The sequence below is a fragment of the Urocampus carinirostris genome, chromosome 13 (genome assembly GCF_059441175.1).
Source record: "Urocampus carinirostris isolate Australia breed hairy pipefish chromosome 13, RoL_Ucar_1.0, whole genome shotgun sequence".
Lineage (NCBI taxonomy): Eukaryota > Metazoa > Chordata > Actinopteri > Syngnathiformes > Syngnathidae > Urocampus > Urocampus carinirostris.
The window spans coordinates 31,967,118-31,984,416 of record NC_142361.1 but is presented as its reverse complement, the minus strand read 5'-3'; the positions used below and the strand labels follow the sequence as shown (position 1 = coordinate 31,984,416).

General features: G+C 40.5%; 1 protein-coding gene across 4 annotated transcripts in view; it reads left to right on the top strand.

The window, feature by feature from the left end:
- The first annotated feature begins 10,030 nt into the window (after positions 1-10,030).
- Positions 10,031-17,299, top strand: part of gbf1 (golgi brefeldin A resistant guanine nucleotide exchange factor 1) — a 49,731-nt gene continuing 42,462 nt past the window's right edge. For all 4 annotated transcript variants that reach the window (XM_088351122.1, XM_088351121.1, XM_088351120.1 and 1 more), the window contains exons 1-3: positions 10,031-10,297; positions 14,749-14,852; positions 15,216-15,282. In XM_088351122.1, coding sequence (XP_088207248.1) covers positions 14,757-14,852; positions 15,216-15,282 — 163 coding nt within the window. In that variant the 5' untranslated portion in view covers positions 10,031-10,297; positions 14,749-14,756. The remainder of the gene's footprint in view (positions 10,298-14,748; positions 14,853-15,215; positions 15,283-17,299) is intronic.

Here is a 17,299-nt window from a genome sequence, read left to right as displayed (position 1 = left end):
ACTATACTGAAAACCAATATCAAACAGGACAAAATAAACGGGAACAATACCGTACAGGAAATACCAACAGGGACAGGACCGAGTCGAAACACACGTCTTGCGGGGCAGAAGTTCGTTGACGGGCTGACAAAGGAAGCAAGAGAGCGCTGAGTTTAAAATAGACAGAAAGCCAATCTGTCAATGAGCCGCAGCTGGCGCCACAAGGGCCGGGCCAATTGGGCGCCATGGCAACCATGTTTTTGTTTTTTAATGCGAACTTAGCTTTAACTGTTGTATTAACTTCATGCACCTTAAAGTACAGGGTGCCTATGTACAAAAAAAATCCAGTGTGCCTAAATAATGGTGGTACTTATAATTATCAACAACACGAATCAATACACCTCATGTGTGGGTTCAAATCCAGCTACCGGACTTACTGTGCGGAGTTTGTATGTTCTCCCCGTGCTTGCGTGGGTTTCCTCCGGGCACTCCGGTTTCCTCCCACATTCCAAAGACATGCATTTCAGGTGGATTGGCCGGTCCAAATTGTCCCTAGGTGTGAATGAGCGAGCGAGTTGTCTGTCCCTGTGTGCCCTGTGATTGGCTGGCAACCAGTTCAGGGTGTCCCCTGCCCACTGCCCGATGATTGCTGGGATGGGCTCCAGCACCCCCGCGACCCTACTGAGGATAAGCGGTGCATCTAATGAGATGAGATGAGACAAATCAATACTGCATTAGCTCAGGAGGTAGAGCGCTCGTCTTGGGATCCTCCGTGTTATATGTCGAGGTGTCCCCCAATAGGCAGGTCGGCGCCTTGCATGGCTGCATGGTCGCTATTGGTGTGTGAGTGTGTGTGTGTGAATGGGTAAGTGTGAAGCACATTCTAAAGCGCTTCAGGAGGTCTTCATTGACTTGAAAAGCGCTATATAAGTGCAGACGATTTACCATTTTACCATTTACCATGACAGTCCGCCTCAGTGCAGACTCGGTGCCAGATAGATATGTCAGCAGACCATCCATGGAGAAGCTGTAGAAGGCCAGCACAGCTTCCTGTCCAGGTTGTTCCTGAGCAACAGTGAAGATGTCTTTGGGCCTTTTTTTCTATCATGGCTGTGGTGTTGGCTGTCCAGAAGAGATTATTAGAGATTAAGACCCCCAGGAACCTGAAAGTGTGGACACAGCCCTTTGACTCAGAGAGCCATCCAGATCACAGGTGATTTGTTATGTCTAGGATTTGGAACATGCTGGTGCAAAAAATAAATCATTTAAAACAAAGGAACACACAAGAAGTGAGGCAGCAGTAGTCAAATGAACATTTTTTTCTGGTGGAAAACCTGTAATAAAATAACAAAAGTATGCTTTTTGCAAAGAAGTAGGTTTCACAGAGTGTGTTTTGAATAATTACCGTAAATTCCGGACTATAAGCCGCTACTTTTTTCCCAAACGTTCAACCCTGCGGCTTATTCAGTGATGCGGCCAATTTATGTAAGTTTTCTAACAGCCGCCAGCGGCGCTTGAGTACAAAAGGTAGGATTTAGACCGGTGGAATATATGCGCCGAGGAAGACTGCAACAACATACCCTCATCATGCAAGTTGCAAAAAGAAAGGCACATGACGCAGCTTTCAAGCTAAAAGCAATCAAGCAGTCCGATAAAGAAGGAAACAGAACTACTGCACGTAAATTTTATTTTACGAGCATGTTGCTAGCGCGTCTTTGAATAAGGGAGCGTGGGACGACGTCCATATGACAAAGTCTCTTTCCCCTACTGGGGAAAACGACTTTGAAGATGTTGTTATAAGGAGGAAGATGAGGACGGTGTACCGTGACTTCTACAAGTACGGTATGTATTTTTAACAGACCCGTTTACTATTTTGCGAGCGTGTTGCTAGTAGCGTTTTGCTACCCTTCACAGGCACGGTTTGGGATGAAAGTTATAACATTATTATTAAAGCTTTAAAAACTCTCTCTGTGTACCGTCTTTCTTTGTAAATATGTGTAACCATGTATAATATGTATTTGCAACTGTATATTTTTGTAATGTATTTATTTTAGAGACTTATTCTGATATGTTTTCCACGGGCGAATCAAAAATAATGGGCTAAAACAACGGGGGCTGACGGGAAGTGGAGTAAAGGTGAGACGTGTTTGTGGATGCAGCGGACAATAGTGGATATATATTTTTCCCACCCTTACCTTTGGAAAGATATTTTTTTTTTCCTTGGATTATTTTCAAGTTCCTGATCTCCCTGTTTGACCCTGGCTACGAACTGTTTTGATCCTGACCACGTCTGCTCTCCCGCCCCGGCTGTCGACCGGTTTTTGATCCTGACCACGTCTGCTCTCCCGTCCTGGCTTAAGATTCGTTTCTGACCCCGACCACGTTTTTGCTCTCCTGTCCCGGCTATCGACCTGTTTTTCCGTCCCTGACACCAATATCGTCCGCTACAGAAGATCCACTTCCGTATTGGGATCACAATCCGGTTGCAAGAGCCACTTGCTTCCCGCTTCTAGCGCGCACCGGATTGCGGGCGCAGCCCTTCCTCTCTCAAACTCAATAAACTTGTGAGAAACATTACGCGATTGGGTCTCCTCTTTGTTCTGGACGTGACGGATAATATACAAGCACTCAACTGCACAAAAAGCAATGGATCATACCTTTTGTCAGAAAAATAACAGATTCTTAACACAGCTGTGAGTCTCGAGATATGACACCGTGCACAATGTCAATAGTTGTTATCTTTCGATGACTATAACTAATGTTACCGCTTGCAAATTCACCTGCCGGAGTTGGATGAGATGCAGGTGTATTTGTTTCTTTAACACCTGGCAGAGCTGCATGCCGGCACTGATAAACTTATGTGAATAGATTTTGTGATTAGAGAATAGAGAGAGACATGCAGGCATATAAGAAAAACGTATAATAATTGTAGTAGTAAGAAGACCAATAATGGACGGATTCATTGGTAATTCATTATTCACCTCGAAACAAAAATGTCACGACCAGAACGGAATCAGGACCCAATTGCGTAACGTTTACTACAAGTTTTATTGAAAGAAAGAGGAAAGGCTGTGCCCACGATCCGGTGTTCGCTGGACTCGGGAAGCAAGTCGCTCTCGCACTCGGATTGTGATCCGAATACGGAAGTGGATCTTCCGTAGCGAGTGATGGCGGTGCCAGGGATGGAAAAACAGGTTGGTAGCTGGGTCAGGGAGAGCAAAAACGGGGTCGGGTCGGAAACAAGTCGTAAGCCAGGACGGGAGAGTCGACGTAGTCGGGATCAAAAATGGGTCGTAAGCTGGGACGGGGGAGCAGACGTGGTCAGGATCAAATCAGGTAGTAGCTGGGGACAAACGGGAGCAAAAACAGGACAGGCGGGAGTCAGGGTCAAAAAAGGCTTGCTTTGTGTCAACAGAGTTTCGCAGACGGACTGACCATAGGAGAGTGACAGGACTGGGGACAGGGAGCCAATCAGAGCCCGCAGCGGTTGGCGCCAAATGAGCGGGCACAGGTGATTCACAACGGAAATCAGGACAAAAATAGGTTTTGAATTTTACTTATTCCTTCAAGTATGTTTGATCAAAAGTCACAATTTCCAAACAATATAGTACAATCAACCAATCGAGAATATAAATTAAGTGTACATTGTAAACCTCCCTAAGTCACCAAATGAATAGGAGTGAAAATCTGCAAAACAGAAATGCATTCTTAAAATCTTCCCTTAACATGTTTTGACATACGTGGTGTGTGTGGCAGGACCAGAACGGAGACAGGACCCACTTGTGTACGTTTCTCTCAGTTTTATTGGGAAGAAAGGAAAGGATTGCACCCACGATCCGGTGATCGCTGGACGCAAGAAGCAAGTCGCTCTGAACGCAGAAGTGGGACTTTCGTGGCGAGCGATGGCGTGTCGGGAACGGAAAAAACGGGTCAGTAGCCGGGAAAAACGTGGCCGGGATCGGAAACGGATCGAAAGCCAGGAGAGGAGAGTAGACGTGGTCAGGATAAAAAAACAAGTCGAATCCGGTACATACGGGAGCAAAAACAGGTAAGTGTCAGGGTGTAAAAAAGCTTGCCTAGAGTAAACTGAGGTTCGCAGACGTACTGACGACAGGGGACAGATAAGAGTGGGTTAAAATAGGGACAGGGAGCCAATCAGAGTCCGAGGCAGTTGGTGCCAAAGGAACGGGCACAGGTGCATTACATCAGTAATCATGAGAGTGTGGTATTTACAGACATTTTGAAAGGTTTTTAAACACACTTTTAGAAAATCTGACTCAAAATATTTGGATTCAGAGTAAGAGCAGTTTATATTAGTATTTGGATCCCTTAACCACTAAGGTGGTAGGGGCACCATTTCCTGTGGTGTGTCTTGGGCAAGTAAAGCCTGGTGGGGCCCATCCCTCTTGCAATTATTGAGTCTTTGTGAAAATAATACATTTAAGCACTATTTTTCGTTGCACTATTGTTCTTATACACTCACAACTTAAGCCAGTCTAGAAGCTTTACCTTTAGCTTGTAAATATTTATATATTCATTCTGACATTTTTTCTTATTTTTCTCTTTTATTACACAATTATCCCATAGCGCCACATTTAATCATAATTCTATTTCCGTAACCAGTTGAAAGTTTAACATTCATGTGAAAAAATAATTACTATGTAATGACCTCCACCTAAATACCTGATTTTCAAAGTAAAAAAAATCATATTATTGATTATATACATGTAAAATTATGTCTTTTGAAGCTATGATAATAATTATTATTAGATTAATATAAAAGGTTATTAAAAAAATAAAAATCTGGGATTCTGATTCGTCGTTATGTGACATAAAATTGTTCAATTTACCAAATATTTTACAAAGTACATACAAACAAAGTGGTGTCAATAGTTTATCAGAGGTTAATCGATTTGATTGACTCTTGCTGTCACAACCGGAACAAACAGGGGACCCAAATGCGCAACGTTTCACACAATGCTTTATTAAGGGATTGGGGAAGTAAGGGGGAGAGGAAAAAGACAGCGATCTGGTGCTTGTTGGGCGGGAGGAGCGGGAAGCCCTCGCGAAGGAAGCGTGGTTGGAGATCGGAACAAGTCGGGCAGCCGGGACGGGAGAACGGAGCGTGGTCTGAGATCGGAAACTAGTCGGGCAGCCAGGACAGGAGACGGGGCGTGGTCAGAGATCGGAATAAATCGGGAAGCCAGAAATCGGGGATCGATAATGGAAACGGAATCGAGAAGGATACGGGCAGCCGGGACAGGCAAACGGAGCTTGGATTGGGGATCGAAACAGGAAACAGAATCGGGCAGGATACGGGCAGCTGGGACAGAAGAACGGAGCTTGTATCGGGGATCGATACAGGAAACAGAATCAGGCAGGATACGGGTAGCCGGGACAGGAAAACGGAGCTTGGATCGGGGATCGATACAGGAAACAGAATTGGACTCAAAACGGGAGCCAGAGTCAAAAGTGCTCGCCTTGCATGCGCTGAGGTTCTCGGACGGACTGACAAGGAGTGAACGAAAATGACGACCTTAAGTAGAAGAACTAATAAGGGAATGAGTGGCAGCTGGGGCTGAAAGAGTGAGCGCTGGTCAGGGCAATTGACAAATCATGACACTTACCTTCAGCAAACTAGTTTTAGTTTAACTCATGTTGTTGGGTCATAGAATGATATTAGGGATCAGTGTACCCTCTAAGCGGCGCGCATGCGCAATTGCGCACTGCTCGCACATTCTCAGCGCACAAGAAAATCTATCCAGCGCACAAAAATGAGGGCTCAAAATTACTTATTAAGAAGCGACTTAAGTCCAAGTTACAGTGCATGAAGGTAAAAATACCCCTGAGTTCCCCTGACGTTGTGTCTTAAATTTGGTATTTTGAAGTCAAGTCGAAGTAGAACGATGTTTAGTAGTTAGTGGAGTTTGTCGAGAACCGGCTTCTTCGGCTCGGCTCACTAAAAAGAACCGGCTCTTCCAGGTCCTAACCGGCTCTTCAGGTTGTTTTTGCTTCTTTCATCCCAACATGACCAAATATTATGTAAAATTACGCACAAAATGACTTAAAGGAAGGGGGGAATAGAACAAAAAAGAAAAAAAAAAACCAAAATAAAAAAGGAGTGAAAAGCTGAGAAAAAAATAAACAAAAGGAAGAGAAAAAAAAAGAAGGACAAATTTAGAAAGCCAGAAAAAAGAAAAGAAAGAAATGTAGGAAAAAAGTAAATAGAGAACATAAAGAAAAAAGCAACAGCTCGGAAAAAATAAACACACACAAAAAAAAGATGAAAAAGTTTGTGTTGCATTCAAATAATTTCCAATTATATCAAGTGAATCTTGTTGCCAACATTGTACTTCCACTAAAAATGTGATTAAGTACAGTTCTGTATCTTGCAACCGACTCAATAAGCCCCCAAAAATGTTAATATTTTGCGACAAAATATATCAGGAAAAAAAAGAAATGGATATCTTGTGAAAGAATTGTAAAAACAAACGATGTTTGTAGGCCGTACAACCTTTGCAATAGTACATGAGTCAATTCATTCAAAAGAGAAAAATAATTTTGCATTCCCGGAAACTCAGCAAAATGTAACTTGAAGTCAAGTTTTGGACATGTTTGATAATTAGTTATCTTGCCACACTTGGGATTATGGTTGCTCACTGTTGTTTCAAACGTTGCTCACCTACTTTGTGTGAACACTCAGACCCCTGGAAAATTAGCGGGAACATTGTCAGGGATACAGTGACTATTACCTCCCAACCGAATATGAACTACACTTACCGATAAGACGTCGCAGCAAATAACAAAAAAAAGTCAGATTTTCTGGTTCACGTTCATCAGACATGAGTAAAACACAAATACAAATCCCACAGGTGATCAAACATTTTGTGTAAAGCAAATAGAGTTCTGATTCATAATATGACTGAGTATCCTTTAACATGTACAGTACATATGTTTGACTTCTGATTGCAGTGAATGATAAGAGATTGTAAAGGGTCAGTTTAAGATTTGCACAAACCCACACAGTAAAAAGCAAACATTTCCACAAATATATCTAATGATAGTGCTTTGGAAATGCAATTACTATCATAGTACGTTTGTGGAGTACAACATTTATCTGTGAATTGAAGTGAGGACAGAGAAGTTTTCTTTCTATGAGAGGTCTGTTTACGAGAGTTATTACGACCGCGTTGCCGCAATGCAAATTCTTGAGAACTCGTGGGAAAGAGAAACAGAAAATATTTATTAGAAAGAGTATTGATCCTATAAAGAGGAAATGATTCTCAAGTAAATGTTGAAGGGAGTTATGCCCTTGCATCCCTCTCTTTCTCTTCCTTTCTTCCTTCCTTTCTTCCTTCCTTCCTTCCTTCCTTCATCCCTTCTTTCTTTCTTTCTTACTTACTTACTTACAAACTTACTTTCTTTCTTTCTTTTTTCCTCCCCTCATTCCTTCCTTCCTTTCTTTCTTTCTTTCTTTCTTTCCTCCCTCCTTCCCTCCTTCCTTCCCACCCTCCTTCCTTCCTTCCTTCCTTCCTTCCTTCCTTCCTTCCTTCCTTCCTTCCTCTCTTTCTTTCTTTCTTTCTTTCTTGATCCCTTCCTTCTTTTCTTTCTTTCTTTCTTTCTTTCTTTCTTTCTTTCTTTCTTTCGTCCTTTCTTTCTTTCGTCCTTTCTTTCTTTCTTTCTTTCTTCCTTCCCTTCTTCCTTCCCTCCACCCTCCTTCCTCCTTCCTTCTTTCTGTCTTTCTTTCTTTCTTTCTTTCTTCCATCCTTTCTTCCTTCCTTCATTCCCTCCTTCCCACCCTCCCTCCTTACTTCCTTCCTTCCCTCCACCCTCCTTTCTTTCTTTCTTTCTTTCTTTCTTTCTTTCTTTCTTTCTATTTTTCTTTCAACAGTAATTGACTTTTTAATTTTTTTACCCAAATCAGTTTCTCTGAGTTAAGAATTCACCCCAAATATATACATTTTATGAAATAAAAGGTGTGACTTCAAATCCTGCGTAGTGTATAAAATATAGTACAGTACAGGCTCGTTGCTACGGGCAAAAAGTAATGGACAGGAAAATCGTTTTGAAATTCTTTAATTTTAAATTTGATAAAAATGAAACCTGCAACAGTACTAATCACAGGAAAAATGAGTGAACTTCTTGTACTTCTACCAAGCCACAGTGAAAAGCATTCTATTCTGGGAGCACGGCAGTGGGGGGGGGGGGAACATACATCGATATTTTACTCAATTTCAGTATTTAGTCGGGGTGCACGATAACTGTTCTACTGATACCGATAATCAATAAAATTATGTCTCTGGAGACCGATACCAATGACTGATAACTAATATGTATCATTTTTAATTGCATGCTATATTTGGAAGATAAATGAAAAATCGAATTATTTTTTTGTGTTTGTATTTTTACTTGCAATTGCAGTAACATTTTACAATTTTGCTAAACATGTGTCCAGAAAGTACTCCCGAGGCTTGAGCTTGTATTCAACACCGCCAAAAAGATCATCGGCTTCTCTCTGCTGGCTTGCGATTCTGTAGCAGAGCCGATACAAGTTCCTTAAAATTAGGACAAACAGGCTCAGAGACAACTTCTTCCCCAGAGCCATCACAACTCTAGAAAAATGCACAAAACTGTGAAAACAATTTCGAGTTTATTTGTGTTTTGCGAATGAAACTGTGAAAAAATATAATACCAATGCACCCCAAAAAATTAATGAAAAATAATAATAAAATAAATAATTATAGTTTTATATATATGGGCAGCACGGCGGCGCAGTGGTTAGCGCGTGTGTGGCACAGTTCCGAGGTCATAAGATCATACCTTCCTGTGTGGAGTTTGCATGTTCTCCCTGTTCTTGCATGGGTTTCTTCCGGGCACTCCGGTTTCCTCCCACATTCCAAAGACATGCATGTTAGGTTAATTGGCCGGTGCAAAATGTCCCTAGGTGTGAATAATCGAGCGAGTGTGTCTGCCTGTGTGCCCTGCGACTGGCTGGCAACCAGTTCAGGATGTCCCCTGCCCACTGCCCGAACATTGCTGGGATGGGCTCCAGCACCCCCGCGACCCTACTGGAGATAAGCTGTGCAGATAATGGATGGATGGATAGTTATATATCTCAGGCACCATGGCAGCGCAATGGTTAACACGTATGTGGCACAGTTCTGATATCATGGGATCAAACCTTCCTGTGTGGAGTTTGCATGTTCTGCCCATGCTTGCGTGGGTGTACTACGGGCACTCCGGTTTCCTCCCACATTCCCAAAACATGCATGTTAGGTTAATTGGCCGGTCCAAATTGTCCCTATAAATGAGCGAGTGACTTGTCTGTCTCTGTGTGCCCTGCGACTGCCTGGCAACCAGTTCAGGGTGTCCCCTGCCCACTGCCTGATGATTTCTGGGATGGGCTCCAGCACCCCCGTGACCCTACTGAGGATAAGCGGTGCAGCTAATGAGATGAGATGAGATAATACAACATTCCTCTTCATTACATTATTAATATTTTAACTTAGACCAGTTTTTCTAAGTGCAATGTCTTTTCTTTATCTTCTTGTTCATCTTAATAGTCTTTTTTCCCCTTAAAAGCCCATATATAACATGTTTTACCCGGGAGTGATTTGTCTAATCTCGTTGCATAAAACTGCATACAAATGTTTACAAATGTGTATTATTTTTTATTGTGTTTTATTTTTTTTTAACACGAAATCAAAACTTAGCGAAGGCTCTTTAACAGGAGTTTAAAGAACTGCATTGAATTAAATTAATTGATTTAATAAAAACTTCTAAATTGAGATGACGTTACTTCCGCCCTACGAGTTAACGTCGAACATGCTACTTTTGTCCCGCCCCCTTTAAACTCGAATACTGTTGTTTCGTAATTATGCAATAGAATGGATTATTTACTACATTAAAACAATAACATGAGTTATTATTGGGAAACCTTTTTTGGGTATTGCAGTTTATAGTTTCAGTTCCAAAGTGGATTGCAAAACTGTCAGTCAAATATTTTTCATCAAGCGCGGTTGAGGGTGCACTGCTTGGTCCACGTCAGAAGTGTGTTTACCAGACTGACAGCTACTGCAGGGTGTATTTTCCTCCCTTCTATTTACTCTTCATTTATCGTTGATCGAATGAATCAGCGGTGCGTAGAAAATGTATTTCGCCATAACGTGCTATGTCTCAAAATTGTAGTTTATCTATATGCTGCGCTAAATTGAACTACAATACAGGTTTTCTCCACTAACTCTTGGCCGGCTAGCTGCTAGCTTGCTAGGCTAGCAAGAAGCGTCTACAAAACTCCATCCTCGAAGTCAAAGTGAAGGTAATTTTTCTTAATATTCTAGCAAATATCTGGGAAAACCCATTTGTGACGAGAGTCACGGTTGTACATTCGTGTTTCACAAAAACGAATACTTACCTCGTCTCTTGTAGTTTACATGCTAAGTGTTTGGACTTGGATGCTAACTACTGTTTCCCCATGCAACTAGTTTTAAAATATGTTTGAGTTATGGTCACTTGTCATCAGCAATTATGACACGATATTGCACAAGTAGTTATCCCTCCTGCTGACATCAACCCTACTTGCCAATTAAACGAGATCATGATCAATGTGCATGGATAAATGACCTTTAAATTTGAGGAAGGGTTTGACCAAGTGATCAAGATGCTTTGTTTTTTTGTGTGCAACCTTTGCTTTCGACCTGCCCTGCGTTTTTGTTTAGTCAAATCCAAGATCTTATTTTTGTCTGATTTGTGTATAAATCTTATACCCGTCAATCCAGAGTGACTAAAATGTGTAATTGCCTTTTTACCCTGGAGTGCCACGTCCAATCTACTTTTGTTTTGCAATAATCTGTGGTCTGTGCAGCCCCTTGAGACTCCTTGTGATTAAGGGCATCACAACTAAACATGACTTTACTGTCCTCATGTTTAGGTTTTTGAGTTTTTCCTTGCCCTTATGCAGGTTTTGGATCAGGGGATGGTGTCAATAGTCTGTGGTTTGCAATAATCTGAGGGTGTTTAAAAACTCCTTTTCTTGCACTAATGTCTCAAACAGGCATGTCTAGTTTTGGTTTTCTTAATTATGTCAAATACTAATTACCGGGAGGGTGTCATGGTGCCTGATTGGTTAGCATGACAGCTTCACCGTCCAGGTTCAATTCCAGCCAGAAACCTCCCTGTGCGGAGCTTGCATGTTCTCCCCGTGCCTTCATGGGTTTTGTCCGGATTCTTTGGTTTCCTCCCTCATTCCAAGAAACGTGCATGGCTGGCTGGTTGGTGACACCAAATTATCCCTAAGTATGGACGTGTGTGATTTTGGTTGTATGTCTATTGAGTGCCTTGTGGCTGATAATTAGTCCAGGGTGTTTTCTTCCCGCTGCTCCATGTCTTCTGGGATGGGCTCCGGTAACCTTGCGATTTGGAAAATAAATTATTTTTGGATGGATTACAAGGCACCTGCACAATCTAAATCTATTAGTTGTCTTTCTCTTTTTAGATGCAGGTTGTGGCATATTTCTCCTGGTAAATTGTTAGCAGGATGTCAAAAATATCAGTGCCAGGAGTAATGTTTTGGAAACAATGGGCCAGTAAAATGTTCAATGAACTAAAATAATTTTCACTTAAAGTAGGTAACAATGTCATTTTTTAAATAAAAATTGTTTTGATTTCAAATACGATTTTATCAAAACTGTATAAAACGCAACATTCCATGGGTTAACAGGTATGAACACAAAGACAGACAACTTAGTTTCTCATTCATACTTAGGGACAATTTGGAGCGGCCAATTAACCTGACATGCATGTTTTTGGGAATGTGGGAGGGAACCGGAGTGCCCAGAGGAAGCCCATGCAGGCACGGGAAGAACATGCAAACTCCACACAGGGAAGCTGCGGTAGATGGAGTTTAACCCTGAACCTCTGCACCGCAGGGCTGCGCGCTAACCTCCCAGCCTCTAAAGTATTCAACTACAGTAATAAAAAATATCATCAAACTATATGAAATTGATTCACACTGTCTGCAATTTATCATTAAGTTGAATTTTTGTGATAATTAGTATTAACTTAGATTTCAGGATAGTATATTAAGTCCGCTTGAATCAAAATATTCTTTTCGATTCAACATTTTTTGTTACACGTCAAGATGAATAAAACATTGTAATTATTAATTTTGTTTAATTAGGCCTAAGCTTTATGGATGTTACTTGTTAACCTTTCAGCCAATCATCCTGCGCCGAGCCTGTCATTGTTGCACATTTGACTAGACTTGAAAGATTACTCACACATTTTTTTTTAGCAAAAAAGAGGAAATATTCGATAAAAATACTGGTAAATATTGGGATTGCTCTAAGCAGCTTCCAAACTGGGCTAGGGCTGAAGACCAGTGCAGCGCTGGTCTGATCTTTGGATAGGGAGTGCCAAATATAGAATGAAAGCCTTCTTATTTATCAGCATGCAAGTTGTCAATCGAAAACAGGGGACAGACTTTTATTAATGCAAATGCGTCTTAAATGACAAGAAAAGTCAAACAATCTCACACCAAACAATGGGTGAACCAGCAGCATTACCTTGGCAGTGTAGTTTTTTGTTCTCAGAATTTGAAGTCGCCTTCAGTACAATATTATTATCAGTGCCGTAAATAACTCTGCTATAAATAACGCTATTCGGTAACTGCGTTATTTTTTTCCCCAGTGACGGGCTAATCTAACTATTTTTTCCGCCGTTACATTGCGGTTACAGTTACTGATGGATCATGTCACCATTCAAATCATGACTATCATATAGTAAGATACAGATAACGAATACAGTATTTATAATTGCACCGAAAGAAAAAACGAATTGGTGAATGAGGCGGGAACCGACCCGTGTCGTTCGCGAACAAGACGTCTCTATGAGCCGGCTCTTGGAAGTGAACGAAGAGAGTTGTTCACCCCATCAATCAACAGCTCCTTGCTTTCGAGACCCTTTTTTTCTCTTTTTTTTGGTCGATATGTTGTTGACTTTAAATATGTTGAACCTAAAAAGGTTAACTTGTTTGGTCTCATCTCATCTCCTTAGCTGCACCGCTTATCCTCAGTAGGGTCGCGGGGGTGCTGGAGCTCATCCCAGCAATCATCGGGCAGTGGGCAGGGGACACCCTGAACTGGTTGCCAGCCAATCGCAGGGCACACAGGGACAGACAACTTGCTCGCTCATTCACACCTAGGGACAATTTGGACTGGCCAATCCACCTGAAATGCATGTTTTTGGAATGTGGGAGGAAACCGGAGTGCCCGGAGGAAACCCGCGCAAGCACGGGGAGAACATACAACCTCCGCACAGGAAGCCTGGAGCTGGATTTGAACCCACGCAGGAGGTTCCCATGACATGAACTGTGCCGCACATGCGCTAACCACTGCGCCGCCGTGCTGCCCAACTTGTTCGGTATTTTATCTTAATTTTGTAGATGTATAAATATTTGGTATTTCCCATGTTTATTAGTGTTGATGTGTTTCATATAACATGTATTTTATTCTTTCTTCTTTTAGGTCCGCTTTTTGTTGTTGTATTTTTTTTCTTTTGTTTCTCTTTGTCCTATTTTTTCCATTTTATTCATTAAACTCACTTTATATTGTTTGATGCTGATTGTTATTTTATTATATTGTTTACTGTTTATATTGTTGCACTTCAACTGTAGGATAAATCTGTTGCCGATGAGGTGCAATAAATTTACAAGTTTCTATAACACAATTACCTGTCTGGTTTTTTTTTTCTATTTAACTGACTTAAACACTGCTCCGAAAATTTCAAATTCTTTGACATACAACAACTTTTTTAAGTAATGGGAATAGTTACTGTCCTTGGTAAATAGTTACTTTTACTGTTGACTAATTAAGTTACTAACTCAGTTACTTTTTTGAAGAAGTGGTGAGTAACTCAAACTAATAACTTTATCAAAGTAACATGCCCATCACTGATCATTATCCTGATACTAAGATGGCTGAACAAGAATGCAAAGCGAATGGAGAGTGATCTACCTCAGTGTTTTTCAAACCTTTATATAAAAAGTATATAAAATCTACTGCCACCTATTGATATGGATGACTATTACAGTTCCTCATCTGAAGATAGCATAAATACTGAATAATGACGTGATTTTTTTTGGAAAGATAAAATTGAGCAAATTCCAGCGGCACTTCAGACAATGTTTCACGGCACACTAGTGTGCCCCAGCACACTGGTTGAAAAACACTGATCTACCTGGCACTGGATGTGTAGGAGTTGTATCTGATATGGGTTCTATGACACAAGTAAAAGGTTAATCCAGCAATATTTGAAGATTTTGTCTTCCAATATGAACATCCTATGATGTGGATTCTGTATCCTTTAAAACCATGTTGGTTTTAGGTTTTGACTCTTTCGCTCCTTTTTTTCTATCTGGCTAGGAAGTGCCCACCCGTTGTTTACATTTCATTTGGCTGTAGCGTTAAATATAAAATTCAAACAACAACAATGGTTGAACAGTTATATCTTTATTCCAAATAGATTTTGCACATTTTCTGTGAATAATAGCTGTATTCCTTTAGGATATACTGTCAAAATTGAGCTTTATTCCATACAATTCCACATGTCTTGATAGTAAACACAAATCTCAAATTTGATGATGCAATTTATTTTCCTGGTCTCACTGCTTTTGATGTTTGGAGCAGTATCTACACATATGTTCACAATTTTTCTGGTCTGTATTGTCATTCAAAATCAGTAAGTCACTCTTTTTCTCTCCTTCTTATTCAGATTTCAGAATGGTGGACAAAAGCATCTATATTGTCCAGGGTGAAATTACTGCAGTTGTCGGGGCTATTAAGAGAAACTCGAGATGGAACACCCACACTCCTTTGGTAAGATAACAATGCTTTTGTTATCATAGCTAATGTTGCTTCAAAAGTTACGCTGAAGGTAAAAATAAACAGGCAAACTGTCATCTCTGCCATATTTACGCGAGTTCTAAGATGTACAAGCACCAGTTTGCTGGAAGAGCGAAAAATGAACTTAGATTTAAGAATTTGCAATATAAATATGACCAAAATAATATGAAGTAGAGCAATGTCATTTTCTCAAACATTCACCTTTATACAAGGTTATAAAAATTGCTATTGCATTAAAAAAAAACAATTGCAATAGTAAATTATTTTATCACCTTAATGTAATGTTTTTTTTATTTTATTCTGGGAGAGTGACTTTTGCTACTCTATGGTTTTCAGGATGAAGAGCAAGATCCATTGTTGAATAGCTTTAGCCAACTGAAAGAAACACTCAGCCACTTAAAAGGTTAGTACTGTAACATTGCTATAGATGTTAAACTGTGCAATGTACTCTTTTTTTTTTCTCCTTTTTTTTCTTTTTGAGTACACACTATTTTTAATTCATCATACCACCGATTTTATACGTGTGGGATTTGATTCGTAAGCTTGACATATCATATACAATGCCAGTATAAAATGTTTTTTTCATTTAAAAAAAGTTGAATTCTTAAATCAAGATGTATTGTTATCACATAAATACTGCAGCTTTTTTGCTTCTCGATTGGGTTCTTCATCAAAGGATCAAAACAATCTATTTGCATAAATCATCATGCTGATGTGGTGATTTTATACGTGTGGGATTGATCACTACGAGTGACATTTGTAAGAATCGAAGTTCGATTTTAGAGTCAGTTTTCAGCTTCATTCAGGGCTTTGTTGTATTGAAAGTATTCACATGACATCACCTAACCCTTCAGGTAGGCATCATTTGAAAGACAATGCTATTGTTGAGTTATATTCATTCATTCTACTTTTACCGTGTCACAATTGTGGACACATGCAATATTTCTTTTTTAAAAAACCGAGGCAGAGAAACACGACTTTGCAAGGATAAATCAGCTGTAATCTGTGAAGTGGTCTCTGTGTAACTACGCTTTACATTTTTAATCAATGAAAAACAATTGGCGATGTCTTACCCACGCCACAAAAGTTCAATCAGTTTTTTTTTTACATGTTATGGTTTGTGCTAATGTTCTCATAGGATCTGATTTATTGAATTTATTTCATTTTATTATACGCTGGTCAGTGCTGTCTGACAGACTCAAGCTGGCTTGGACATTACTAAATGTTGTCATGCCTCTGCAATGAGCCCTGGCAGTTTTCATAGCCCTTCATCTCCAATTGCAGCAGTGGAAGGCCATTGGACAGTCAGTGCACGCTACAGTGAGGCTTGACTCTGCTGTTGTCGGTCTCCAGGGAATGCCTCTGCCATTGTCAGATGGACAAGCACTGCTGGCTTAGAAATTCACCATGTTGGTTAACCCATAAATATATATTTTTCTTATCCTATTACCTCTTACCATAACTCGAAAATGTATAAGCCTGGGCTATATTCTATTTTGAACTGTTGTTTAAAACCATACCTTTTTTGAAGAGAAACAGTTTGAATAATAGGTTTAAGGAACCTTAAACCCAATTCCCATGTGCAGTTTGAAGAGAAGGAAAGGCCAGATAACCTCAACAGAGATGTGATCCGTGCCTCAAATACAGATTTCAGTTCAGGCTTCTTCAGCAGCATAATATTCTAGTACAGTTTGCTTTCACATTCAGAAGCATGTAGTATTTCTGTAGAAAATGTGTCTGGTGGGCTGTATTTTGCAGCTGTTCCCAGGCTTTCACATTGTCCCAGCTGCCTGCGTTAGGAAAGCTCTGTAATTCTATTCACTCAAGCGTGTGTGTCTGCTCTTACTAACACCAAAAAGCAATTGTGGAAGGAAATATGAATTGGTTCCCTCAAGATTTTGCAGCCAGGCCAACCAGGTCTCTGATGTGTTGTTTCTTTCCATTTTTCTGTGTCTGGCTAACGGCTGTTCTGTATGACCTAGCATGATTGACAGGACCATGTGCCATAGAGATGGACGTGCAGCTGGAAGTATATCATTTGTGATTTTAGTTGGGTAAATATAGCAGGTTGTCTTGTCAAGTAGATAAATTGTTCTGGGAAAGGAAGTGTTGCCTTCTTTTTTAACTGAGGAAAAAAAGTTTCCATCATCTCCTTAGAAATTCTCTCTGGACTGAAACAATGAGAACACCATTGGTGAACCTTGTCACCGATTGAACATGTGGTGTGATCCGTCACCTCTACACTACGAGGGCTCTTTCCAAGACTGCAAAGCTTGCATAGGTAGTTGAGACGAGGAAGCTGCACATTGACCTCAAACGGTTCAGCGAAAGAGAAAAGAACATGTACAGTTGGTGTCTTGCAGTATAATGGTTGCATGATTCAAAAAAGCTAAATACAATGACATCTCTTGATACAGTTT